This window comes from Zootoca vivipara, chromosome 5, assembly GCF_965207765.1.
Source record: "Zootoca vivipara chromosome 5, rZooViv2.hap1.1, whole genome shotgun sequence".
Taxonomy (NCBI): domain Eukaryota; kingdom Metazoa; phylum Chordata; class Lepidosauria; order Squamata; family Lacertidae; genus Zootoca; species Zootoca vivipara.
Window position 1 is genome coordinate 12,566,367 of NC_142588.1, and position 27,346 is coordinate 12,593,712.

A 27,346-nucleotide genomic window follows, 5' to 3' on the forward strand; every position below is an offset into this window, starting at 1 on the left:
GAAGGTGAGAAGAATATGGTCCAGGGCAACTTCAAGTAGTTGATTAAGCTGGAAGGATAAAGTCCAGATTCCTTTGAATCACTTGCAAATTCAAGCAGAGGATTTGGGTCCACTTGTTGTTCTTCCAGTGGATAGCTATGAGTTAGCACCTTCCAGATACCCTGGGAATTGTACTTTACCCCTAACAGAGATATAATTCCCAGCACCCTGAACAAACTACGGTTCCCAGGATTGTTTGGCGGCAGGAATTTGCTTTGAATGTGTGTGTCTTTAAGGTACAGTGGTGTCCACAGCCACAATAATGGTAAGAAAATGAAAAGGATGTTTTCAGGAGGAGAGAAAAGGAGACCCCTGGTGGATTGATCCAGGTTGGAAGGGAGGAGGCTGGAACCAGAAAGAGATGTGTATAAACTGTGCCAAAGAAAAAGCTTTGACAGCAAGAAAAAGGGGAGGGAATGGATTGGGAGAAAGCCAAGGAGAGGGGGAGGTATGAGAGAGAGAGAGAGAGTGCAGCCTGGAAACCTGAAGGCTGCTTTCTGCTCGTCTACACTTGCCCCTTGTTATTTGCAAAGCTGGTTCAGAACTTCTGGATCACATGGTATTCCCTTGGTTTGGAGAAGGAAAAGAGAAGGGAGAAAGAGGAAGGTGAGGCAGAGAAAAGCAAGCACCCCAGGCTGGTGTTGTTCCATCTTCCCCACCCCTTTGCTCTCTTCCTTGCACAGAGATGACAGGAGCCTCCAAGCCCCTGTGAAACTGAAGGGGAGGCAGAGGAGGAGCAGGAGGCCAGATGATCAGCTCAGCAGTAGAGGGAAAATGTGAAACATGAAAAACCAGCTCACTGTTTGTGGAAGGATGGTGCTGCTCCAAGTGTTCCCGCTGCTGCATTTGCTCCCCTGTCTTGGCTCTGTGAAGGTAGGAGATTTCATATACTTAGAATTAAGTCTCTTGGCTGCTAAATGTTGTGATGGAAATGTGGCTGTGAAAATGCAATCTGGGCTGCGCAGGCAGGTTTGCGAAAGGTGTGGCAAGTGCTGCGGTTAGGGAAGAGTTGTATTCAGAATTTCCTTTCTCGTCATGAGAATATAGCCAAATTTAAGGGAATCACGGTATTTTACACCAGTGTTATTCCCCCCCCCTCTTCTTCTTCTTCTTCTTCTTCTTCTTCTTCTTCTTCTTCTTCTTCTTCTTCTTCTTCTTCTTCTTCTGTTGACTGCATGTATTTCCCATGTTCCAAATGCCGCATTAGAGATTTGCTCTTCCAATGCTGGTTGATTGTTTTATGATAAATGGGTGTGTGGTCTGGACTCAGAAACTGAAAGTATTAGGTGGGTGCTAGAATGGTTAAAGGTATCTAACTCCTCTGTCAGTATTTTTACAATGCTGTGTGTGTGTGTGTGTGTGTGTGTGTGTGTAAAATAGCAAAGGAGGGTGTTGCTCCCCAACAGTCTGAGTTGTAGCATCTTCATTCATGCTGGAATTTTGAACACTGAAAAGTTAACATACGGTACCTTGGTTCTCATTTTCCCTGTTGTCCATTCATTCAGTTTGGAGAGATCCTTTTCTCTTTGCTGCTGTTTATGTACAATGGAAATGGTACTTTATGAAATAGGGGAAATTGGGACAGGTGGTATTGTGTTTGTGTGTGTTAAGTATATAGAGTCTGGAACTGTGAACAGTTCTTTGTCCAGTAGATGGTAGTCATAGAACATTTTAAAGCTTTGCAAGCTACTGAGTTGCACCAGCAGCCATTAAATCGAACATATGGAGATGAAACAAGCAATGTAATTTCAAGCAACCGTGGCCTTCAAAGCTATGAAGGGTGTCCTTTCAGGTTTGTGTGTGGGAAAGAGAGAGCTTGGTGCTTTTGGTTTGTTCTTCAGTATCAAATAAATGCTGAATCAATCAACCTTGGTCATGAAGAAAGGACAGAAGTAAAATGAAATCTCTCTTCTTCAAATGAGATGCCATTGCACTATCCCAAAGTCTTCTTGAATCAGATACATGTCTCCTCCTTACCCAGTTAGCCAGATTCTCACTGGTCTCACAGCAATTCCCCAGCAGCATAGATCATTTCCTCACCTGAAGAATCAGAAACAGTCCTGTCCATCCCCAGGGTAGTGGGAGCCCTAGCCCTAGCCCTAGCCCTAGCCCTAGCCCTAGCCCTAGCTCCTCTAGCTCTAGCTCCTCTAGCTCTAGCTCGGCTTCAGGTAATCTGTCAATGCCTCTACTTTATGTGGGGACATGGATGTCCCATTAAAATTTTGTTAGTGTGATTTTCCTGAATGATTATACTTAAGGGTCTCTCCATATTCTCTAGAACATGTGTAGGGAACCTTCAGCCCAACAGGCCATTTTGGAAGAATCAAGTCCACCTTCCCCATGCTTAATGTCATTTGATGTCAGGTGCTAGAAAGCTCAAGCCATGTCTGCTAAGGTATAATCAGGAGTGCATTCTTTGCAGCTAAAATTCAGGCCTTTTTGAATTTGATTTCCTTTCTGCTGCTTTGCACACCAGCCCAGGCACGACACAATATTGGGCTGGAGAGGAGGGTTGTATTCTGCACTTCTGAGAATGATTCTAGCAGGTCCTTCTTGATTTAGTGGAAGGGAAAGCTTCTTAGAAGCATTTAGTATTCTGCCCGGTCAATGCAGGGAGATCAGGGCAACAGGGAGGTGCCCTCTTTGGTGACCTGTTTTCTCCAAAAACAATGGAGAGAGAAACTTGCCTAAATTACGGAAACAAGTACCAATGTGGACCATTCATTACTCTGTGGTAGGTACAACAATTACTCTTTCAGCTGCCATCTGCAGCCTCTCTCCACCACTTCCCCCTGCTCCCAGAGCACTTACATAAACTCCAAGTATGGATGAGCAACCTTTTAGCAGCCCAAGAGCAAAGCCCCTGCAGCCCAGCAATTATTCATCTAGTTGCTCCTAGGCAGAAGTGCAAATGTATGAAAGTGCAAACGAATGACAGCAAGGAGGGAGGCAGGCGACCCTGGGAATGCACGCATGTTTCCACTGTGCTGTTAATGGGCTTCACAGCATTAGGGACAAAAATCTATGTTTATTTTATGGGATAATCATCTCTGCATGTTTGCTATTCCTCCCCCTCCCCGCCCCCCTTGCAGGCTTTCTTGGGATCCCAGCTCAATCAGAATAATTTGCAGAACACAGGTAAGAATACAGCAGAAAATTAATTTAGGTATTGTTATTCCCTCTAATTTCGTCTTTGTCCTTATCAACATTATTTCTGCAACCAAATCTGTGTGGTCCCATGCTGATCAATTTGGAAGCAAAGCAATACCAAGGGGACAAAATATATTAGTTTGCAAATTCAAATAAGGGTGGGGGGAATTAAATGGAAATGTCTCAGCCAGGCCTACAGCATGTTGAGGGTGTTCGCTGGTTAATAAAAAGGGAAATGTGTGTGTGTGAGAGGGGGGATTGGCTTGCTGGATAGAGAGAGTGTGTGTGTACCATGAGATTTAAAAGATTCTTCCTTCCTTGAACTTTGTGGAAAGACTTCAGGATGGGAGAATGGAACAAGGAAGAGGTGTGTGCTCCCTCAAATACTAATCCCCCATAGCCCCGAGAATCCACTCCTATCTCAAGGTCAGATGAGCTGTGGCAGCGTTACCTAATGAGCAGAACTACTTCTGTTCCCAGGCAGGAAGGGAAGAAGCTCTCAGGCTTGGACTTCTCCGATACAGCCACAAACCGGAGTGGAAGGCTTAGCAAGAGTTCCAGAAGGCAAGGCACCGTTGCCTTGCATTATGCAAACGTTATATAAAATATGCATACATTTACAAAATTTATGCAGGCCAGACAGTTTAGCTTTTCATGGTGCAAAGCTTGGACCAGTTTCCCTTTCCCTTTTCTACAACCCACCCATAGAATAGTGGGCACAGGCTCAACAGAGAACACTGACCTGAAAGTTCCCAATGGAACCCTTACTGTGAAAAGGGGTGGATAAGTGGGTGGATTTAAAGAGACGGGAAACATGAAGGAACATAGTTGGGAGCGATGGTGAGGGGTTTACTGGGGAGAAAGCCACAGCAGCTGCTTCCCCCCCACCACTTCTGAGCAGGCTGCTTCCTTGTTCCCCACAAAGCCTCAATTGGAATGATGCTACATCATGATGTAATGCCATTCTATAGGCATTGTTCGGGCTCTGGCCGGGGTGGGGCACTGTTTCCTCCCCAAACATGCCTCTGGAACAATGCTTGGACCGTGCTACTGTCCACGGTGGGCTGCCATTCCCAGGCCCTAGCAATGCTTCTAGGATGATGCTATGTCATGATCATAACATAGTGAGGCACTTCGAAGGGGCGATGGTGAGAGTGCTAATAGAGGAATGCCACTTCCAAAAAACAGAAAGGGAGCAAGAGAAACAGCTGCCATCACATGGGCAGAGGAGGGCGACCATGATGATAATGTGTCTGGAAATCAAGACTTACGACGAACAGGGTTTTATAAAAAATAATAATAATTTGCATAATTTTATTTCTAAAAAGATAGAGTAAAAAAAAGAGAGAGAGAAAGAAAAAAGGGAGTAAGGAAAAAAGAAAAGAAAAAACACTGTCACATTACCTGTTCATTAATATATACATGTGTATATTCTTTTTATCCTAATGCCCACATAATTGTCAATAACCTAATACATTCTGTGTAAACTCATTCCAAATATCATTGTATTTATCCAAAGAAAGTCTGTGTCCGTAAGTTCATATGCTGCCAATGTTGTCAAGCCATTGATTACGGGGAATCGTATCTCTAGTCTTCCAATTCATCAGGTATCAGTTTCCTGGCCACCATTGGGGCATGTGGAATCCATTTTTGCTGTCCTGTTGTCAAATTTCCATACAATGGAAGAGAATATTTACCTCTGAAATTATTATTTTCAATTGTGTCTTGTTTAGGTAGTTTATATAGGCCTTACGCGGAAACAGTTGAGGGAGTTGGGTATGTTTAGCCTGCAGAAGAGAAGGCTGAAATGTGATATGATAGCCATCTTCAAATATCTGAAGGGCTGCCATGTGGAAGAGGGAGCAAGCTTCTTTTCAGCTGCTCCAGAGGGTAGGACCCAAACCAATGGATTCAAATTGTGAAAAACCAGATTCCAACATTAGGGGACCTTTCTGGCAGGAAGAGCTGTCCAACAGTGGGGCGAACTCCCTTGAAAGGTGGTGGACTCTTCTTCCTTGGAGGTTTCTAAGCAAAGGTTGGGTGGCCATCTGCCAGGGATTCTTTACCTGTGGTTCCTAGGGGGTGTGTGTGAATGGATTATCCTTTGGCTCCCTTCCAATCCTACAAGTCTTTGATTAAGCGAGCCTCCCCAATTTCTTGATGTTCTAAACACTTCAAAGTTTATGGTGCCTCCCCATGTGCCATTCACCACAAAATCAATACTAAACAGTAAAATAAACTTTTATTTTTTTGAAATGGCACATGTATGCATAAATTAAAGTAGCTCGTTTCAAATTTTTCTAGATGACTACTTTGACACTTTTTAAATATATATATATATATCAAATGTCAAATTATTTCAAAAGCATACTCTTTTTTGTGCCTCTGCTTTGCTGGTACCCTGAGTCCATGCTGAGTCCGCCAACTGAATAATCCAGCACTGCCAAAGAATATAAGAAGAGAGTGCTGGATCAGGCCAATGGCCCATCTAGTCCAGCATCCTGTTCTCAAAGTGGCCAACCAGGTGCCTCCCCTCCACCCCACAAATGGCTGAAATGTCACTGCATTTTTCAGGCCACAGAAAGAATGGGCGTTTTCAGCTCAGCCCTAGCTGCAGATGAGGAACAAACTGAAAGATAATAACTTGCTTCTGGCACTTCTGCCTAAGTTGTTCCTAGAGGCAACTTAAACCAAGTTTTTCTTTTTCTCTTCTGCTTCCAGTATCTGGTGCATGTGAGTTGGAGCCCTTAGGATATTACAACGGCTCGCTATCTGTGACATTGTCTGGGTCGGCGTGCTTAAACTGGTTGGACTTTCCTGATTACGTTCACCAGTATCCAAACCGGGGCTTAGGGAACCACAACTACTGCAGGAATCCAGAAGGTGGCGCCACGCCTTGGTGCTTCTACCAACTTGCCTCTGGAGCCGTAGGCTGGGCCAACTGTGACTGCAGCCAAGGTGAGTACCAAGTGTGTCACTGCCACTGACTCTTCTAAAGAGATGACTGCAACATTATGTGCTAGGAATGCTTGCAAGGTGGAAGGAACTGCTCACCTCCCATTGAAGAACTCAAAAGACCTGAAAGTCAGTGGCTGCAAAAGAAGAAAAGATGAGGTTGAAGCAATAGGAAAAAGAGGAGGAGGGTGGTCTCGGCTGTTGCCAAGGTGATAATACTTTGATTCCTAAGAATCTAGGAACTGTCTCCCTTCTTTCTGCTGCAACCCTGGGTGTCTTTCTCTAGGAACCTGTTTTCATGGCTGGAGCGGCTCTGAAGATGGAGCCCCAAACTCGAAAATGATTCAGGATCTTGCTTGACTTGCCTTGTTGTGTGTGTGTTTTGGTGTGGGGAGATTGCCCTTAAAAGTTGCTCAGCCTTTTCAAAGATTTGGTGCAATTGTCTTTGGCTTCTCTCTGTTTTGATACAGGTGCCGTGCGACTGGTTCAGAGTGGCAGGGTGGAGTTGTACTTCAGTGGGCTATGGGGCACTATCTGTGGGGATCACTGGACAGACTGGGATGCCAGTGTGGTCTGCAGACAGCTGGGACTCAGGTAGGGATGTCTCATGGGGAGGCAGCACCTCTTTCTTATGCTAGATGCTGGAGACCATAATTCCCTTGATATTCTTACATGCCACCCCAATCTCTGTTTCCTTTTGGAATCAGGCACAGTGGAGACTGTGGTTTCTTTATGATATATGGTTCATTTGCACATATATCAACCCTGAGCCTGTGATGGAGAGGTTCATGGCATTAATACCCCCAAAAGGTCTTGTTTCTCCCATAGCCACAGCCTTGGACTCAGACAGAAATCAATCAATCAAGCTCTAAAACATTGCTCTGACTTTCTTTCCAGCTTGCTGCTTTACTTCTAGGTCACATCACTGCAACTCAGCTCTAACTATGTCTTCATCCTTCTAACTAACCATGAGTTGAGGTTGCCATCTCACACAGAGCTCCTTCCCTTTGTTTCCCTTAATGGCCTGTCACCCAGGTGACCACCTCAAACAGGAAGCTAGCCTGGCTGATATTTTAACACTTGCTGGATCCAGAGGTTAGAAGGGTCTCTGCATACAGTCTACTTCCTCCCTGCCTCCCCCCAAAAAAAACCTCATAACAATATTATTGAAAACATGCATAACATTTTACTCATTCCTAAATAGACAAAGAGACAAAGGCAGGCTAAATATATAAAATTCCCGCAACCCCAATGTGAGGAAAAGCTGACCTCAGTTCGAATTTGCACCAAGGATAAGGGGCCACCAAGGAGTAGGGCAAGTATGGCAAACCAATCACAAATGGAGAGAGAGCTTCTGCCTCCCTAGAGTGGAATAACATATGTGGGCTTAGGTAGTCTTCATTTAAATAAAACTTGTAGCACTTTTCCCAGTTGGGCTGGAGCAACTGAATGATCCTCTGACACTCTTGCTTATGCATATCTCACCTCTTCTGTAACAATGCAGTTCAGTTCCTTATGGGAGCTTTTGCAACTTATTCTTAAGTCAACAATGAAGTAAAAACTGGATTGTTTATAGTATGTAAGAAGAAAATGTTGTATCTAAAAATGGGACTTAATTTGTACATACACACCAGCACCCAAATCAGCAACCCCCTTTCCATGCACAATGGGCGGCTTCCAACAGAATATTAAAATACAACAATCTATTAAACATTAAAAGCTTCCCTAAGCAGGGCTGCCTCCAGATGTCTTCTAAAAGTCTGGTAATTGTTTTTCTGTTTGACATCTGGTGAGAGGGCGTTCCACAGGGTGGGTGCCACTACCAAGAAGGCCCTCTGCCTGCTTCCCTGTAACTTGGCTTCTCGCAGCGAGGGAACCGCCAGAAGACCCTCGGCACTGGACCTCGGTGTCTGGGCAGAATGATGGGGGTGGAGACGCTCCTTCAGGTATACTGGGCCGAGGCCATTTAGGGCTTTAAAGGTCAGCACCAACACTTTGAATTGTGCTCGGAAATGTACTGGGAGCCAATGTTAAAAGAGCACCAGTACAGTGTTATGGTATTTTGTTGTTATTATTACTACTATGACTTTTAATCTCCATTGGACTTATTGCATGCTCTACTTTCTGGCTTAGCGAAATTGGCACAGCCCAAAGGGAGAGTTATTCTGGTTTGGGTCCAATACCCTTCCACCTACAGTCCACAAACTGCCGTGGGGATGAGAAGATGTTGTTGCAATGTAGCTACCAAGAGATGTTCAGAACCTGCAAGCACGGAAATGCTGTGGCCAAATGTGCCCCACCGCAAGGTAAGCCAGAGAATTAATTTAATTTTGTTTACTAAAAGTATAAGCACACCCAAAATACCATTCCAGCCCTTTTAGCAAAATGGCAAGCAACAAACCATTCTTAACGGTGCTGAAAAAGGCACAACACAGGTATTTTTGCCCAGGATGCACACGCGAACACAACTTCCATATTTCATTACCCAACTGTTGTCTATCGTCAAAGAAGATTTTGAAGCGTTATGAAAACCTGCAGATTCCATATACTGTACTAGAACCAACAGTAGGTTGATGCTGTGCACTCCCATTGCTGGTGTTTGAAACCATGTACACTCGATGCTCACCCCAATCCCTATAGATCCTTTAGTTTCTTGAGGAATATTCTTGTTTGCTCTGATTATGGCCCCCCCCTTTCTCCTGTAACTCCTGTTACAGGAGTAGAAATATTAGGAGTATAACCCCTGAAGCAACGAGGGGTTCGTTGAACAAAAAACAAAAACAAAAGGTTTTATTGTTATTGCTAAATGACTGTTGTCCTTTGCTACGAGAAGTCAGTTTTTATTTTACTTTCCATGTTCTTTCTTTCTTATTTTTGTCTCTCCCTTCCTGAAGAGTAGGTGTAGGATCTCCGCTTCGTCTGGTGGGGGGCAAAAAGAGCTTTGAGGGTCGAGTGGAAGTCTATCATGGTGGCCTTTGGGGCACCATTTGTGACGACCAGTGGGATGACAAAGATGCTGAGGTGATTTGCAGACAGCTGGGCTTCAGGTAATCTGTCAATGCCTCTACTTTATGTGGGGACATTTATGGACGCAAAGCTGGATCACATTTCTTGTGTGATGATGAAGTAACTGTGGGTCCTTACCTTGTGCAATGTTTGTCTCCCTCCAAGTGGATCCCCAAAGGCCGTGTCTTGGGCTCAATTTGGACAGGGCTTGGGCCCAATCCTGCTGGATGACGTGGAGTGCTCAGGCAACGAGCTTTCATTGGACCAGTGCAAGAAAAGTAGCTGGGAAGAACACAACTGTGACCACATTGAAGATGCAGGCGTAATCTGTGACCCCTTTGCAGGTACGGGTGCCTCTGACACTTCTGCAGAGAACATGCGGCTTGTTGGAGGCAGACCCTCATGAACCCTTTTTCTCATTCAGATGGCAAATCTCTGGCTGCATTGTACCACTTCTGAGTGCTGGTTGGGACTCCCAGATTCTCTGTGCGTATAAAACTAGTAAACGAAGGAGACAAGCCTAGCCTCCTCCCTGTTTTCTATGTGCAGTAATCTCTTTATTTTTTAGGGTGATGACTTTGTTTTTAGATAAGCTCCCACCTGCAGTCTAAAGTGGTTCAGCTCAGGAAGGGGTTTCCTGTCCCCAAATGCTGCAGTTTGCTCCCTTCACTATTCCATGATTCCTTATAGAAGTATATACACAGGAGCTTCTGTGCTAAACACAGAGGGGGAGCAATGGAAAGCTGCTATAAGAAGATTGAAGTTGGAGGATGTAATGAATGCAGCCTTGTTACCTCCTTGCCAGTTTCTGGCTCAAGCCTTTAGGGGAAACATAAATGAAATAATATGTGGGGGGTATTGTTTTTGTTCGTTATTATGCTTTGTATTGTTGTGTTTTTATATTGTAAACCGCCCCACAATCTTCAGATGTATAGATAATAAATTAAATACTTCCAGCCTCTTTGGTGCAGCTAGAGAGGTTAAAAACATGATAATATGAAAACGAATAAAGTGGAGATTCTGAGATTTGATTTCAGTGCTGACTTCTCTCTTCAAATGCGGGGGGGGGGGGGAACAAACATCTGAGGCAGCACATTGTTGGTGTTTCCCCACTTATTTATTATCATATTATATTTGTGCATTTAATTTTCATTCATTTAAGTGCGTGCATGAAACACAAGCTTAACTTGGTCTCATTAAAATAAACAGCATTTAAAAGTATTTGACTTGGGCTTGACATTGTAGCTGCTATGTTTTAATATAAAGCCATTGTCATGGTTTGGAGTAATCAGGACCTCCTGGCTTTGCTCTACAGCAGAAGGCTATAGGGCAGGCACCCCCCAAACTCGGCCTTCCAGATGTTTTGGGACTACAACTCCCATCATCCCTAGCTAACAGGCCCAGTGGTCAGGGATGATGGGAATTGTAGTCCCAAAACAGCTGGAGGGCCGAGTTTGGGGGTGCCTGCTATAGGGCATCTAAGCTGTCCCTCTCGAAAGATTTATTGCCAAGAGACACTTCTGGAAGATAATCGGGAGTGTTCACCTCTTGGACTGTGTGTAGTATTCAGGATCATAGGATGGGAGGGAAGGAATCTTCCTGCTTAATCACTTGCCTATCCTCCTCTCTCTCATGCTAGCAGAAGGTACTATTCGACTGGCAGGAGGCCACAAACCGAATGAAGGAAGGGTGGAGGTATACCACAATGGAAGCTGGGGATGCGTCTGTGATGACGGCTGGACAGGTATTAATGCCCAGGTGGCTTGCAGACAGCTTGGCTTCAGGTAAATGCAAGTCTAAATAATATTGTGTGTGTGTGTGTGTGTGTGTGTGTGTGTGTGTGTGTGTTTATTTTATTTTTCAAAGGGCTTTTAGATTAGCCAGCTGTGTGGGTCAATTATGACAAACTAGTTAGCATAGCCCATGGTTTGCAAACTCACCTCAAACCACAGTTTCTGATTCTGGCTTGCTAGCTGGCAAGAAGCCAGGGTTTGTCATTTTAGTCACTGCAACAAACCATAGTTAATCTTCCTCAACTATGGCTAGTTGCCGTATCTGAATCAAGACAAAACCTTGCATATAAAAACTGACTTCACAATTGGAGAGCAACACACAACTCCTGATGCTACTTTTGTGGATTGCCCTCAGTAAGAAGGGAACATCTTGAAGATTGTGGAAGTGGTGCAGATTTTCTGTTTTATACAAAAGTTTAAATATGTTAAGTCTCCAAAAGAAACAATAGCTCACAATTTATTTTTTTTACAAAATGTGCACAATCCTATTTATGATTAATATTAGGGTTTTTGCTATTATTCTAATACCACCAACATACCCAGAGTAACATAAGCAAAAAAGGCAAGTCTGTATACATACAGGGCATAGAATCCAGATTTTAGCTGTGAGGGTGAAACAGAGAAAAATGAGAGAAGTGAAAGCTAAGAATACCAAAGGATCATGCCTTTAGTCCTCGTGAAAAACACTGTTTTGTTAGAGTTAAATGAGAAACGGGGCAATTATTTATTCCTACACATACATACATACATACATACATACATACATACATACATACATAATTGTACGTCACCTTTGCACTGTTCAAGCCATGCTCAAGGTCGGGGTCAGCAAACCTTTTCAGCGGGGGGCTAGTCCACTGTCCCTCAGACCTTGTGAGGGGCTGGACTATATTTTGAAAAAAGAAGAAGAATGAATTCCTATGCCCCACAAATGACCCAGAGATGCATTTTTAAATAAAAGCACACATTCTACTCAAGTGAAAACACCAGGCAGGCCCCACAAATAACCCAGAGATGCATTTTAAATAAAAGGACACATTCTACTCATGTAAAAACATGGATTTAGAAGGCGATTGGATCGGATCCAGCCCCCGGGCCTTAGTTTGCCTACCCATGTGCAAGGTTGTTTACAACATGAAAAAAATATGTACAGTAACTGCAACATAAAAAGTAGTCATAAACAATAAATAAAACATAAAAAATACACCACCAATTTCCACATAAATCACAACAAGATCTATAATAAAGGTACAAAACCCAACAGCAACCCCTACCCACAACAAGCCCTCCAAACAATGCCACAGCCCAAGAGTGTTCCGCAGCCTCAGCTTTTGTAGCTGCCTTCCAGTGCTTCCTAGGTACACTGTCAAGTATATGCACATGTATCTGCAGGGCCCCGTAAGAAAGTATATCTACAGGACCTTCCTTTGCATTGATGGGTTCAAAGGGATATTGAGCCCTTGCTGGTTAAGACGGATGCTCTGCACAGGAATCTCTTGAGGAAAAGATCTGTTATCAACATCTTTGCTTGCTTCCTCCAGTGGCCCTGCACAGCTAGCAGCAGAGGGGGAATTTGCTTCTGGACAAGGCTTCATCTTACTGGATGATGTGGCTTGCACAGGCAGTGAGCTGTCGCTATTTGACTGCCCTCATAGCAACTGGGGGCAGCATGACTGCTCACACGAAGAGGACGTGGGTGTCCACTGCTCCCCCGATAGCAACAGGATCACTGAAGAGGCTACAGGTAACTAGCTATGGATTCTCCAAGGCAGTGAGAGCTTGGTGCTGATGCAAGTTTGTGCAGAACATTCCCTCGCTGGGAAATCCATTTGGATTCTGGGCTGTAGAGCCTAAAGTACTTGGCCTTCTTTTATCCATTTACTTCAGGCCAAGTGGACATGATAGGGGTTTGTGCATGCATCTGCCTTGTTCACACATCAAAGAGGGGCAGGATTTAATTTTTATTAAAAGGGATACGCACGCGGGGGACACTGAAGCCTCCTCTCCATTGCTAGAGGTACTTTTATTGGATACTGGCTCTAATCGCAGCTGGTCTGTGAGGAAAGTGAGAGAACAGGAGGGAGGTAATATGGCGAGTGGCAAGACTCGGTTTCTTTCTTTCACGTCCTCATTTCGATGTTAAGAATTAGGTGCACACTCACCCACTCCATCCCACATGTGAACAGGACAAATGAAAGCGTCGCATCTTGTTTCGCTCCTAGAGAATGTATCTGGAGCTGTCCTTGCTGTTAGCTTCCCTTTTGTTGTGGTTGTTTACTCATTTAGTCGTGTCTGACACTTCATGACCCCATGCACCAGAGCACGCCAGGCACTCCTGTCTTCCACTGCCTCCCGCAGTTTGGTCAGACTCACGTTGGTAGCTTTGAGAACACTGTCCAACCATCGCATCCTCTGTCGTCCCCTTCTCCTTGTGCCCTCAATCTTTCCCAACATCAGGGTCTAGTTTAATCCCATAAGACAAATGAGCTGAGGAGGGAATTAGTACAGTCATACCTTGGATCCCGAACACCTTGGTACTCAGACATTTTGGCTCCCAAATGCTGCAAACCCGGAAGTGAGTGTTCCGGTTTGTGAATATTCTTTGGAAGCAGAACATCTGACGAGGCTTCCGTGGCTGCATCTGAAGCTGTGCTTTGGTTTCCGAACGTTTTGGAAGTCCAACGGACTTCCGGAACTGATTCCGTTCGACTTCCAAGGTATGACTGTACTTCAGAAGAATGGATGCCAGTTAGCCTTTTCTAATCAAGTGTGATCACATCTGCAGCATACGTTTAAAGTGCTCTTACACCACTTCATGCCATGGCTTCCTTCCAAGAATCCTTGGCACTATAGTTTATTCCTCATAGAGCTACAACTCCCAGCACCCTTAACAAATTACAGCTCCCAGGATTCTTTGAGGAAGCCATGTGCTTTAAATGAACGGCATGGATGTGACCTGTGTATTGTTTCCTTCTCCTTCATTTTATCTATTTCTCTTCCTTAATTTCAGGCCAGGTTATTTAAGTTCCACAACAAATGGAGCTTCTTGGTTCCCAAAGACGTTCTTTCTTTCTGTCTGTCTTTCCCTCCCCTCCCCCTTTTTAATTAAGCCGATCTTATTTACAAGAAGAGCTTGCCTCCATACTAACTCTGGGTGTGGTGTGTTAGTTCCACCACTTACTCTGATCCAAAGCTAAAGAGCAGGTTTTCCCTGGAAAAGGAGCAGGGAAAGGGGGAAACCGCTTGGACCCATGCTTTCTAGAAATGGGACAAGCAGAAGTGTGGACGAACTCTTCATTTTATGTTGGTTTCAATGTATGGGTTGCCTTTTGATAAGTCACTTCAAGTTACTTTTACTTAAAAAGGGACTAATAAGTTCAATAAATTATAATAAACAACAACAGCTCTACTATATTGCGCTATTCAGTTGTTGTGTTCTTTCTTTAGTGTGTTCTAAATGGTGCCCTTTTTAACATGCAGGGATCCCTGTGCGGCTGGTGGATGGGAACGGCACCAAAGAGGGGCGTGTCAAAGTTTTCTTGAATGGACAGTGGGGCAGTGTCTGTGACCATGGCTGGACAGATAGAGATGCAGCTGTAGTTTGCAGGCAGCTGGGTTACAGGTAATTGATTTACAATGTATTGTTTAAGGTTGGAGGGTAGAATATTCAAAGTCCATGGTCAATGGCTAGTTTTGCCCGATGAAGCTTTTAGAAGGGTAAGGCTTGCTATGCCCACTCCCCAAAAAATCCACAGGTGCTTATTCATACCCCTCTTTTGCCTCTTGGGACTTTCAAGTGAGCTCTGTCCCCTCATTCCTCAAGGGGTCTTTTCAAGTCCTCTCCATTTTGCAATGGAAACAGCTTTGGTTTAATCTGCAAATGCAGTTTGTGGATTCTGTGCCGTTTGTCTGTATTGGTAAAGCGCTCTTTCTTGCAGCTTATTTGTGCTGATTCCTCTCTGGCTATGTGAGGACAGGACTGATCAATGCAGGCATGGGGAACCTGCAGCTCTCCAAATGTTGTTGGACTGAAAAACTCCAGGCGTCCCTTAGTCATTGGCTCTGTCAACTGGGGCTTAGGAGAGCTGGATCCAACAACATTTGTAGGGCCACTGGTTATTTTGTTTATTTTTGAATTAAATTTATATCCTGCCCTTCATCCAAGGATCACAGGGCTATTTACAGCAATTTGCAGCAATTTACACAAACATACACAACATAGTAACAAACTAAATAATACTCCCCTCCCCACTTTAAAAGGACATAGGTTGTTTAATTAGCTGTCCATGTCCTTGAAATGGCCTGATCTTAATGGTACCTTGGTGTGTTGAAGTATTTGTGTTTGGAATGCATTGCTTATGGTCTCCCTGCTCCGAGGGAGTCTTTCCTTGAGTTTTGGTTTGGGGCGGTTTGCTTCCTACCTGTGGGGAGCACGGGATAAAGAACACAGCGGGAGACAGAATGTGGATCCGGAAGGTCGCCCAGAATGAAAGCAGGCACCCCCTTTTATTGTAAAGTTTCAGAACTGTCAACGATTAACTAGAGGTGCATCCTTCATCCAATGACAAGTGGTCAACTCCAAAAGAGGTGGTGTCCTTGCATAGGTCACATCCTGCCAACACCCCAAAACTCCGCCATAGAGGAAGTGCCTGGTCCTCACATACTCCTCAGACCTCGCCCTGTCACATGCCTACTCCTTAAACATCCCCCTCCTCTCAATCTTGTGATCCTTGGGGTTTTTCCACCACTCTGCCATTTTCCCATTGTCTTCTTCCTAACCTGGGTCTGACCCTTCAGGCTTGGACCAGCCTCCCCTGTTCTAACCTGCTCTAACCGGTTCCATCAGGATCCTCCCAACTCTGGCCAGCCCAGTAGTGACCTGCTGCCCTCTAATGTCCCCCTGACCCAACTTGTGGATGCGTGTTTGTGCATACTGACGTACAGGAAGGTTTGCCAGCACTGTACGTTGTGTTGATAGCTGAGGGTTTTGATAGCTAGCTTTTATCTGATGCGGTTTGCCAGCATCAATCTAAAATCACTGCTACACCTACCAGTGGGTGACATACTCTGACCTGGATTGTTAGGGGGCCAGGGAGTCCATAATCTGATGGGGATAGATTTTCAGAGGGGCTTGTCTAAGCGCAGAAGCTTGTCTTCCATGATGTTCCATTCAACTGATTCCCTCCTTGCAGTGGTACTGCAAAAGCCCAGACCATGGCTTACCTTGCTGAAGGACACGCACCCATCCATCTAGACAAGGTGGAGTGCAGAGGCACTGAGCACAGCCTGGGGGACTGCGTCACCCACGAGAGCAACATTCACAGCTGTTGGAAAGATGTTGGAGTGATCTGTGACTACATAGAGGAGGAGGAGAACCAGGCAAACACAAATGCAGGTGTGTGGCATATTAACCATACCCTTCTCTCTCCGTTTTCAATAGTTATGGTTGTGTGTAGACTTTAGCATGACGTTTTAGAATCTAGAGAATCATGGCTTTCATTAGACAAAGAGCAGCTTTGCATTACAGCAAATGGCAACCCCAAAGGCAAATAGCTAGTTGTGGGAGGTATTCCCCCCCCCCAGACAAACAACATGGGAAGAAAGGGTGAAAAACGCCCCAACAAACTCTCAATGACCCTTGGCCCCGATCTCACCCCCTAAAACACACACACCCACACCCCACACACAAACACACGAATGACAATATGCAGCAAGTTAACCCCGATGAACAGGGTTATTTGTGACATCCATACTCTTTGTAGCCTTTTATTCAGGCCCCTAGTCCCTGCCTCCAAAGCAGGCCCCTATGCCAGATTCCTAAAACCCCATCCTTCCTCAATCCCACTTAATTGTTTCGCAGTGTGTGAATTACCCAATGGACAGATCAGTCCTAACGCTCCCTGACACTCCCTGTTTCAGAACCCACCGCTGGCAATAGCTTGTTGACTTCTTGGTAAGGCCCCAGAATAAGGCTTCCCACTCCCAACCATGGTACTTCCCTCTGCCAACCATGGTGCTGCAACCTAGCATTGTCACCACCGCCACCAAAATTTGCTATAAAAAGTATGTCCTTAAAAGGAAGATTATGCCATGATACATTTGTTAATGTTTTAAGAAGTTTTAAGGGTTTTTGTCAACTTAAGGCTGATACTGCCTCCAACTACAACATCAAGTTTCTCAACACCGTAAGTGTCCATGACCTTTATGCCTGCCTATGGCTGCAACTAATTTTTAGATCGGATTTCCAAAAAGTATGCTCAGCATGCATGTTTCGTTTTGTCCGAAACAATTATTTTCTCCGGTGCTTTGTTTTTATGGGTGGGGAAATGCTTCGCCAGACTCTTCTTGTTTTCATTTTTAGTTTTCTGTATTGACCTGACTTATAAGCATTCCCCCTACTTTTAATCTATTGAAATTTTCATGCTAGTTCGGGGTGCAAGAGAAGGGAAAGTTGTCTTTTAATTAAAGTGGTATTATCTTTTCAAAATCTTTACACAAGGGCAAAATGTTCATTAACGGAGTACCGGCAGATTGTGTTGAAGGGCTATGATGTGAGGCTATGTGTTTAAATCACTTTGGCTTTATTGGCAGGTTCGATATTCGGCATGTGTGGACGGCGCTTGCTTCACCACCGCAAAAAAAGGATAATTGGTGGAAACAAATCTCTCAGGTACCTCACTTGCAACTTGTAATAATAATAATAATAATAATAATAATAATAATAATAATAAGGATGTTGCTAGATGGGGAATGCAATATTGTGCTATATGAACCAACGATCTGAGCTGGTATAAGGCAGCCTCTTATATTCCTAGCCCAGTTGTTCTGTTGCATGATAGAAAAATGGATTAATCTGGGTGTATTTGACCTTTCATAGTTCCTCATGAGGTTTGCATGGATTACCCAGAGCAAAAGATTAACACTGCTCCCAAGTAGCGTTTAGGATTATTTCTAATCCCTTCTAACCATGCATAATCATTTGGTCAAAGGCCGAGATTCCTGATAGTTGAGCAAACTGAAGAGCGGGTTTTGTGCTTTGTTTCAGTCTTTTGAAAATTGCTGGTGAAAATGCAGTTAACTAGGCAGGCCTCATTTGGAATTCTATGCTTGCTCACTCCTAGTGCTGTTCAATAAAGCCTGTAGTTGATCCAGCTCTGTCTTGATTGTTAGGCAGGTGCCCTTTTGTATTGCTCACTTCTGCTGTCTTCAGGATGGGACATATGCAGGGCCGGCTTTACCATTAGGCAGAGTAAGGTGGCACTTTGCAGAGGACCATGTCACCTGACCCTGCACTGTGTACTCCCTGAGCTAGCCTCTGCTGCTTCGGGTGCATTGGAGGACTGTAAACCCCCCCCCCACCAGATGTGAAGTACAAGTCAGTTGCTGGGCTACTTATTGTTCTCTGCACATCTGTGGACATGGAAAAAACTTCTATGTAAGAGGGCCCAAGTATGATTTCCAGACAATATTTACTCCATATACATTTTATTTAAAAATTAAGCCATACCACACAACATAAGTTTTTGAAATAATGTATAAGTGATTTAAACTGCAAAAAGGCACAAAAGGAGCAAAAACGACCCCAAAAGAGCAGAAAAACTGTAAAAACAGCATGTAAAGCACAGGAAAACAGCTAGCAGTCCTAGGAGTCTTTGCTACTGCAATCCCAGGAGCCTTTGCACTGACCTTTGAGGCCTGTGAAGAGTTGGGGTTTGAGAAAGGAGGTTTGGAGGGAGCGATTGTAGTTGGGCGGATCTTGGGCAGAGTTCGTCTTTTTAGATGTTGTTCCTCCCTAGAAGCGATTTGATGTATACATGCGCTACCTGGGAACGTAACCCTGCCTAATACGCCTGTATTCATCCTTTGCTGAAAAAACTAAACAGACAACAATTTCCCTACACGCCTTCCACTGAGTTCTCGCATCAATCAAAAACTCCAGTGCTGAACTAACAAATAACTAACCAGTAATCATGTACAGTATAGAGAAATGGGTCCACTAAATGAAAACAACCCAGTAGCAGCAGGAAAAACAATAACCACTCATTGTCTCCCTGCCTGGAGCAACACAGACACCCTCTCCCTTCTTTCACCTAGGGAGATTAAACCTCTTCCTCACCAAAAGACTTGCACCATGATTGGTTAAAAGATCTGTGCACGCTCACAGGCATTCTGACATATGTAAGTGCCAGGAAATGTTCTGGTTGGGACTATTTGTCCATCCTGAGTTCCATCTGTTTGGCCATGACGCTATGCCTCAGATGTGTCTATCTGGGCTCCTGCTTGCTGTGGCACAGCTGTCTGCACTGGGGTTGCGTTTGTGGTTGCTGGCGCATTGTGCTTTGTATGCATGGTGTGTAGGGTGATGTCATTGGGTCGTTTGGGCATTGCTGTGCATTGATCGGCTCCTTTCATGCATGGCTAATGTGACAGCAGGGATGCACGACAACGCAGTGGTCTGTGGGTGGCATCAGAATTGCTAAGGACACCGAGGGAATGTCTGCTAGTGTTTCTATGTGGACTCTCCTTTAAAGCAAGTTTTATCTTGTTGTCTACTTTGTTGCTTAAGATTGTGGCTACATTATGCCAACGTGCCACTGTTTGCAGCCACTGGTGTAGCAATACCATACGACTGCACTGCCCAGCTGCAATTACAAGCACCCTTACTAGAGAGTAAATGGAACTGAATTCAGTGGAACTTACTTCTATGTAAATATGCATAGAATCGTACTGTAAGAAATAGTATCATGTAGATACTTCTTTGGAACTGAATGGTACTCTCTTCTTGGAAATAAGATGACTTAGGCAAGAAAATACTTGGCCAACCTAGGTACCGGTAATTGCTCCTTCGTGTCCTTTCCCACTGAGTAGAGTCTATTCAGCAATGTTATACCTGGGAGCTTGGGACAATGACAGGAAGATGGTTCAAATGCAAGTGATGGGAAACTCAAGCCAAATTAAAAAAAATACAAGTGAGATCTTGCATTTGAGCCTGTACTGTGTCAATGATGGTGATGACAAAAACATAAACCCTTTCCTGCCAGTATTGCATTTATGCAGTGCCACCCAGTGGAGTTACTCTGAGTGGTTTGGGGCTTTCTTTATGTACAGTAGACCTAGAGGCTGGTTTTAAGGAGCCATAAGTGTCACATCCTTTTTGCGGTGTGTTTTGAGAATTAAATATATATATATATGCTGGCATCCGAATCCATCATGATTTGGATGCTTTGGGCAGACTCCAGCCATAATTTATTGAATGAATTTCATTACTGAGGCCCGAGGTTACAACAGAAAAGTTGCTTGTAGGAATGTGATATATTGCCTATTTGCTTGCTCTGTGCGCCTCTTGGCTCATAAGACTGGGAAGAGGAGGGATGGCTTACTGAGCCCAGTAGGTGTTTAATGCCTTGTTATGAAAGGAGGCAGTTTTGAAACCACTCTGAAAGCAATGGTCTCTGAACTCTGATTATTTTTCCAAGTGTCATCAGGTTGGATTTGGGGGCAAGGTGCTTACATACCTCTAGGCTTTCTTAGATTCCTTTATCTAGATCCATTTTGATCCAGATTCGGTACTGAAACTGCCTTGGCTTTGACCTTTGACAAAGACCTTTTTTATATTTGACAAAGAAACTATGATAAAATGGGCAGTGGACTTGGGGAAGACAATCCAAGTTGATCAGTGGGAAGAACTGTGGGAAAACTCCTGGAAGTTTACAGCATGGGAAAATATTAAAGAAAACATGGTCAAAATGTTCCGCAGGTGGTACATGACACCGGTTAAGATAAAAAAACTATATAAAACAAAAAGTAACATGTGCTGGAGGTGCCAAAAGCAAATAGGAACGTTTTTACACATGTGGTGGCAGTGTGATAAAATTAAACCACTTTGGAATATAATTGTTGAGGAAACTAAAAAAATAGTTAAAGTTAATTTGAAGAAGAAACCGGAAAAACTCCTACTGGGGATAGTAGACAAAGAAATCCAAAAACAAGATCAAATAATAATTATGTATGCCGCAGCAGCGGCACGCATATTGATAGCGGCATACTGGAAAAAGGAAGAGGTACCGAAGTTGAATGAATGGCAAGAAAAATTATTTGGATTTTTAGATTTAGCAAGATTAACCAATATAATAAGAGGAGGTAACAAACAAAAATTTGAACAAAATTGGGGAAAATTCAGTAATTATATGAAACAACAATGCCCCACAATAAAATCTTGGATTCATTTCTAATGATGGGCACTGAAAATAAGAAAGTGAAAATAAGAAATATGGAATAATAAAATTGAAAACATAGAAAACGCAGAACATTGATAGAAGCAGTAGAAAAAGAATAGGTGATGACCGAGGTGCAGATAAGTGGAAGTATCATAATGGAGAGATGTATTAGCTATTTGATTCGATTTGAATTACAAGGATAAGAAATTTTTAGTTTTAAAACTATTATTGTGTTTTATAATTTGTTCATGTTAGATAATTGTGTGATATGTGTTAATACAATGTGTATGATGGTGGTTGATCTATCCTGGATGTATTTTGTGTTTTAACATTAATAAAGTTTATTTAATTTTTTTTAAAAAAATGAAACTGCCTTGGCTGTCCTGCCCCCAGTCCCCTCTGCCAGTGCTATGGCAGGACCTAAGCAGGTGCATTCTCTTCGCATCCTCTTATTGCCTTATTCGCGAGCCCTCAGTTGAATACCCTTAGTGATGACCTCTTGCTGTCTGTATCTGTACAGCACGAAACACCAATGAGCTCATTTCAGGGCTGCTAGCAGTCATGATATTTATGCTGGTGATACTCACTTTACTCTAGAAGGTTGTGCCACTAGTTAACAGAGTTTCTTTAAGAAAAAAATGCAAATTAATGAAGCATGGAGCATCCTTCACATGACCCTTCCTTCTTTATTTCGTCTACCTCTGTATTTTTCATATTGCCTCCCATTTCTCTTTCAGAGGAGGCTGGCCTTGGCAGGTCTCGCTACGACTAAAGGGGTTTCACAGAGATGCTCGTCTGCTGTGCGGAGCGACTCTTATCAGCAACTGCTGGGTCCTGACAGCAGCACATTGCTTCAAAAGGTAACAGGCTGTTTGCAAATAAAAGAGTCCTTAAAGTGCCGAAGTGCAAAGCACGATTGCCATTCTGTCCCCAACTCAAAACCGTCAACCTATGGCCCTCACTTAAAATACCTGCCTAAGTAAAAAGAGCCCACGATTGGCCACCTTTTGTGAACACGAGAGAGTGGGAGTCTTGAGATAGTGATCTTGTGTATTCACATTAGTGCCATCAGTTAACATGATGCCTTGCAGAATATCGTGAACAGAAAAGCTGGGTCTGTGCCCAGGGAGACTGCAATCTAAATTTCAACGCTGAACAAGAAAAGGAGAAAAAGGGGAGTCATCTCTATGGATGAATAATGGGCTGACTGATCATTCTCTCGCGGCTAGGTTTGGAGTAGATGTACGGCGCTACCTGCTGCGTGTGGGAGACCACCATACTGGTGTGAGGGACGAGTTCGAGAGGGAACTGCCGGTGGAGAAGATTGTCCTTCATAGGAACTACCAGTCTAGCAGCAACGACAATGACATTGCTTTAGTCAGAATTCGGGGCAAAAGTGGCAACTGTCTTTCCTTCAGCCACCATGTCCTTCCTGTCTGCCTTCCTGAGAGGAAGGAGAAGTCTTCTATAGATAGACAGGCCTGCATCATATCTGGCTGGGGAGATACAGGTAAGTTGCAGATTGTGTCAGGATTTTTCACATGGAAAGAGATAGTAAGATTTGGGATGTCTGTTCTACCCAGCTTTCGATAATCTTTTAGGGAGCTCACTATATAGAGACAAATTCAGCATCAAATTCAAGCGCAGAACAAGCTGATTTGCAGGAAAAACAGTCTTTTTGCTAAATTCATTTTAAATTCTGCTAAAGAAAAAGACAGAGGTAAACACAGTCCGCACTAGCCATTGGTTGAGAACTTTGGCAGTTAATTTAATACCCTCCCTGCTCATCTGATAGGGCATTTATTCAGATATTCGCAAACCTTCCAGTTTTTTGGAAGCTTTAAAAACTGCCAGCGCATAAGGCCTGGGAACAGATGCACCCATATGCCATTGTTGGGAAATAGAGGGACAGGCAATGCCATCAAATGTGCTGATTAGACTGAGTGTATGACTGCGGTGTGTCTGTATCATAGCGGTATGTGAACTACATGTGTAAATACTGTGTGTATTTGCTAAGTGCTTGGGAAGATGTTGGGAGTGTATGAAGGACGAATAGGCACAGGAAAGGCAGTGCACAGGAAATGCGCCCACAAATTTATGCAGGTCTCTGTTTATATTTTCATAGTTGCAAGGTTTAAGAGGGATAATCCCAGATAGGCACTACTGAATAGGCGGTCAGCTACCCTGGTGTTATAGAACTCTGCAGATGATCACATAATACACATGGATTATTCCCAGATCTCAGTCTGCATGTCCCCAGATCACCCTGATTCTTTTCCTGTGATCAGCAGCAGGTGGGAAGCAGTGCTCCAGCAACCACTGCAAGATCACTCTGCTGTACAAGGATTTGGGCAGTTAACTTCACAGAATTAATGTATGCCTAGACACATGGTGCTAGTTACAGTTAACCTTTGTGTAACCTGTCCTGTAAACATGTCCAGCATTTTGCCAACTTTTTATTTAAACCCACTCCTCTGCACCATCAAAAGACCAAAAACCACGGGATCCCAACACATTACAGTCCTACCTTGGTTGTCGAACACAATCCGTTCTGGAAGTCCGTTCGACTTCGAAAATGTTCTGCAACCAAGGCACGGCTTCCTGCACTCAGTCGGAAGCCGAGGAAGTCCCGTCAGATCGGATGTTCGGCTTCCAAAGAATGTCCGCAAACTGGAACACTCACTTCCGGGTTTGCAGCATTTGGGAGCCAAAACATTCAAGCTGCAAGGCGTTCAGGATCCAAGGTATGACTGTATAAGAAGATCACATCAAAATCCTCTTCACATTGCATTAAAATATCATCCTGGCCTAGGGAAGGATTTCCCCCCCATGTTAACCTAATCAAAATTGTGCAAGAGAACAATAGTTGTGTTTGGTGGGTAGGATTTTTGGTTATCTGAGCTGTACTAGATATATAACCTATTATTGTTTCAGGGAGGTCATACTCAAGGACGTTACTCCAGGGCTTGGTGCCCCTACTCCCAAGAAGAGTGTGCAAATCCCGTTATGGAAAGAAGTTCACTAATCGTATGCTGTGCGCTGGAAACATTTCTGAAGATAACCGGGTGGACAGCTGTCAGGGAGATAGTGGGGGGCCGCTAATGTGTCAAAGGTCAGGTGGACACTGGGTAATTCTAGGGATCACTTCCTGGGGATATGGGTGTGGGCGAAAAGACTCTCCTGGTGTTTACACAAAAGTCAGCAAATTTGTGCCCTGGATCAAGAAGGTGACCAAATTGATATAAGACCATTCAATCCAAAGATGGATTTGTGTTGTTTTACTCAGCAGTATTTGGGCAGTGGTTTAGAAGAATGTCTTCATTTTGTCTCTGGTTTGGTGTCTGTTTTTTGCTGGTACCTAAACAAGGTTCATTTCAAGCGGGCAGCAAGAAAAGATTTTATGCTACTGATAGGAGACAGTGAATGAAAATTTAACATCCTTGTGGCTGATGTATTCATACAAAGTTCTGTTTATTGAAATAACAAGTGGTGGCAATACCACTCTTTCCAAAAGAGCTGCCACACTTCTTCAGGGCACAGGGGAGAATGGGCTTGATCATATTCCATGGTGCTGCTAGATGGAATATTTCTTATGGTGTGTCCATTCACACAAACTGCTTCTCTTGCTACCCTAGATTACTCTGTGTTGTTCACCTGTATGGTTTCAGCTACCTGCTTTCTTCTGTTTACACTCACCCTCTCAATCTCTCTTTTTAGGCAGATATAAAGGGTGATATTGACTCAGTTCAGGTATCATGCCAAATAATGGTTTGCAATTCGCTGACAACACAGAATTATAAACTGTTGCTGGAAGTGGAATTGCAAGCCATGGTTTATGCCAACCTTGGGTTGGTGCAATGCTTGATTTTATGGACACCACTCTGTCTCTAGACTCATCTAGAGCAGAAATGGCTAACCTATGGCCCTCCAGATGTTGTTGGGCTCCCTCCAGATGTTGTTGGCCACGCTGGCTGGAGCAGATGGCAGCTGGAGTCTATAACAATAACTGTAGGGTCACAGGTTAGCAACCTCTAGTTTAGGGGCTGCTGAGCAACAGGAAGAGAAGGGAATGTAGGAACGGATTGCTCTGAGAAAACAAAAATGGATAAGGAGCTTGCAGTGAGTGACTTGCCTTTTGTATGCTTGGAAGTTGCAAACATTAGAATATGTTTAATGAAAACCATGATTTGGCATGATGTCTGAACTGAGCTATTGTGCTTTTAGTCTCACATTGCTCTCCTGGGTGGTCAGGGGAATTATTTTTTCCACAGAACTTCTGCTTCTCTCACAGACTCCACCTTTCCATATTTTCAGTTTTCCCCCTCAGGTCAGTGAGAAAGTTTTAGGGTGCTGATTGGGAGATATGTCTGACTTCTCCTCTCCCTCCATGTTTAACATTTTTCTACATATCTCCTTAACACCATAACATATCAGATGTTACATATATCAAGAGAACAGTTTTTGGAGAGTAGCATTTGAAATATATTGCAGCTTTGGAAGACAGGCAGAAGTTTGTGATTTGTGATCATGAACAAATGTACCAAGCTAGTGTGGCTGGACAGAGAAACAAAACCTTGAGACAGCAGAAAACATAGTACTTTAAAGTGTTTGTGCCATTTTAACTGAAATGAATGAAACGAAATGTGGCATATTCATTTTATTCCCTTGTTTCTTTTATAACATATGTACACTCCAGCTGGTCAGCCCCATAGGATGATGAGTTCTGAAATATATACTACCTGGAAACTTTAACCTGTGTCTTCTTAAATTGTTTTTTTTTTACACATTAGATGAACAGTTATGCAAATTACCACAGATTTATGCTTGCGTTTGTGTGTTGTGTGTTACATTGCTGGCTAACTACTGCTTTGTGAGGCAGCCTGTTGGTTCATAGCCCAGAATGGTCAGCTGACGTGAGCTCTTGTGAACTGCCTGAATGTTGAGATCTTCCTCAGTAGCCGCCCTGAGCCCGACGTCAGAAACAAGGCAGGCGATGAGCAGAGAAAGAGCCTGTCCACAGCAGCATTCATCTTTGAAATACCCCCACTCCAGGCTTGTGGGGTGCCAACTTTTTATATGTCCAGGGCTTTTAAAGATCTGTTTGTATTGTTGGCGTCTTGGGAGACAATGGAGGAGTATACCTTTGGGGATGACATCAAAACTGTTGGAGAATTATAGTGCCTGCTGTGGCTGTAGAGACTGATACAGGAGAGACACATTTTGTTGCAGCTGGGGCGGATGAAGGTGTCCAGTTGTGCTGATGCAAGTGTACCATGGCGTTTCTTCTTTCTGTGCTCTTCCCTTTTAAGATACTGTTTTAAGAAAATAATCTGGATTTTACCTTGCTCTGGGTTTAATATATGGTTTTACCGTTCTGCTGTTTTGTTGTTATTATTTATTTTATTGGTTGTTTTATTGTGCCTTTTTTATTTTATTGGTCAGGAACCCATCGTGGTTCAAGTTTCAGATATAAATTTGTGCCATTGATTAACAGAGTTTGACTGAGTTTGACTGAGTTTCTTCTGAGCCTGGTAAAGTGGGAGTGGTGGATGTGGCGGTTTTGGAAGAGACAAAGAGAAGGATTTGAGTTGGCTCCTAGGGGTAGCTCTCTGCAGAACAGATATGGGGAAGTACATTTGCTGCCTTCTTGGATTGCCTTTTTGACTCCACTTACGTTTACTTGTATATTTGTAAATAAAATAAATATTACAAAAAAAGAAGAAGAGTGTATGTCTCTAGTTCTTTCTCATTCAAAGGAAATCTACCCTGGGCAGCATTGTCATGGAACTTTTCACCACAACTCAGAATTAGTAGCATGCATTATAAAATCATGGTAAGATGTCTATTATAGGCCTAGTTAAACTGGGATCCTTATTGGTTTTTTATTTATTTCAGAGCTTTCTGAACTAGAAAATGTGGCTGTCTTGCCTAATCAATGGAAAGGCTTTCAAATGCGTGTCAGATGTCCACACCCATCCTTTTGGAAGGCAGGATCTATTTCCTCTATGCACATTCCCCAGGTGCACAGTTGACAGGGTAAATGCAGGGTTCCAGTTATGACAAAGAGGTAAAATTTCTAGATACCCCCAAACGATTGTGCCCTAAGAAAGGTTGGTCATGGAACTGACCAGAGAGAAGATGACTCTGGACTTAAATTTTAACTTTCATGTGGCCCAAAAACAGAAA

The 27,346-nt window shown here is 43.6% G+C and overlaps 1 protein-coding gene and 1 long non-coding RNA gene across 5 annotated transcripts in view; one reads left to right on the top strand and one right to left on the bottom strand.

Annotated features, from left to right (window-relative positions):
- On the top strand, positions 1 to 26,883 carry LOC118096344 (neurotrypsin). Of its 3 annotated transcripts, XM_088669476.1 has the most exons (16): positions 1 to 645; positions 723 to 912; positions 3,132 to 3,177; positions 5,911 to 6,147; positions 6,615 to 6,738; positions 8,278 to 8,450; positions 9,044 to 9,191; positions 9,316 to 9,494; positions 10,790 to 10,934; positions 12,485 to 12,687; positions 14,424 to 14,565; positions 16,136 to 16,338; positions 17,535 to 17,613; positions 21,898 to 22,020; positions 22,390 to 22,670; positions 24,095 to 26,883. In XM_088669476.1, exons 2-16 carry the CDS (start codon positions 823 to 825, stop codon positions 24,403 to 24,405), a joined length of 2,484 nt encoding a protein of 827 aa, XP_088525602.1. In that variant the 5' UTR covers positions 1 to 645; positions 723 to 822; the 3' UTR covers positions 24,406 to 26,883. The 3 variants fall into 3 exon arrangements, with proteins under 3 accessions (XP_088525602.1, XP_060131051.2, XP_034993942.3); XM_060275068.2 differs by having other exon boundaries at positions 1 to 912; XM_035138051.3 differs by having other exon boundaries at positions 2 to 912; positions 10,793 to 10,934.
- The window catches only part of LOC148685566 (uncharacterized), a 4,912-nt gene continuing 3,462 nt past the window's right edge, over positions 25,897 to 27,346 (bottom strand). For both annotated transcript variants that reach the window (XR_015949969.1, XR_015949970.1), the window contains exon 3: positions 25,897 to 26,472. This is a non-coding gene — a long non-coding RNA (uncharacterized LOC148685566). The remainder of the gene's footprint in view (positions 26,473 to 27,346) is intronic.

What these genes read in the sequence shown, in the direction of transcription:
- LOC118096344 (XM_060275068.2), top strand. Translation starts at nt 823, where the DNA reads ATGAAAAACCAGCTCACTGTTTGTGGAAGGATGGTGCTGCTCCAAGTG. An exon ending in CAACTGTGACTGCAGCCAAG is followed by an intron (nt 6,148 to 6,614) that starts GTGAGTACCAAG and finishes GTTTTGATACAG; the next exon opens with GTGCCGTGCGACTGGTTCAG. An exon ending in TGCAGACAGCTGGGCTTCAG is followed by an intron (nt 9,192 to 9,315) that starts GTAATCTGTCAA and finishes TCTCCCTCCAAG; the next exon opens with TGGATCCCCAAAGGCCGTGT.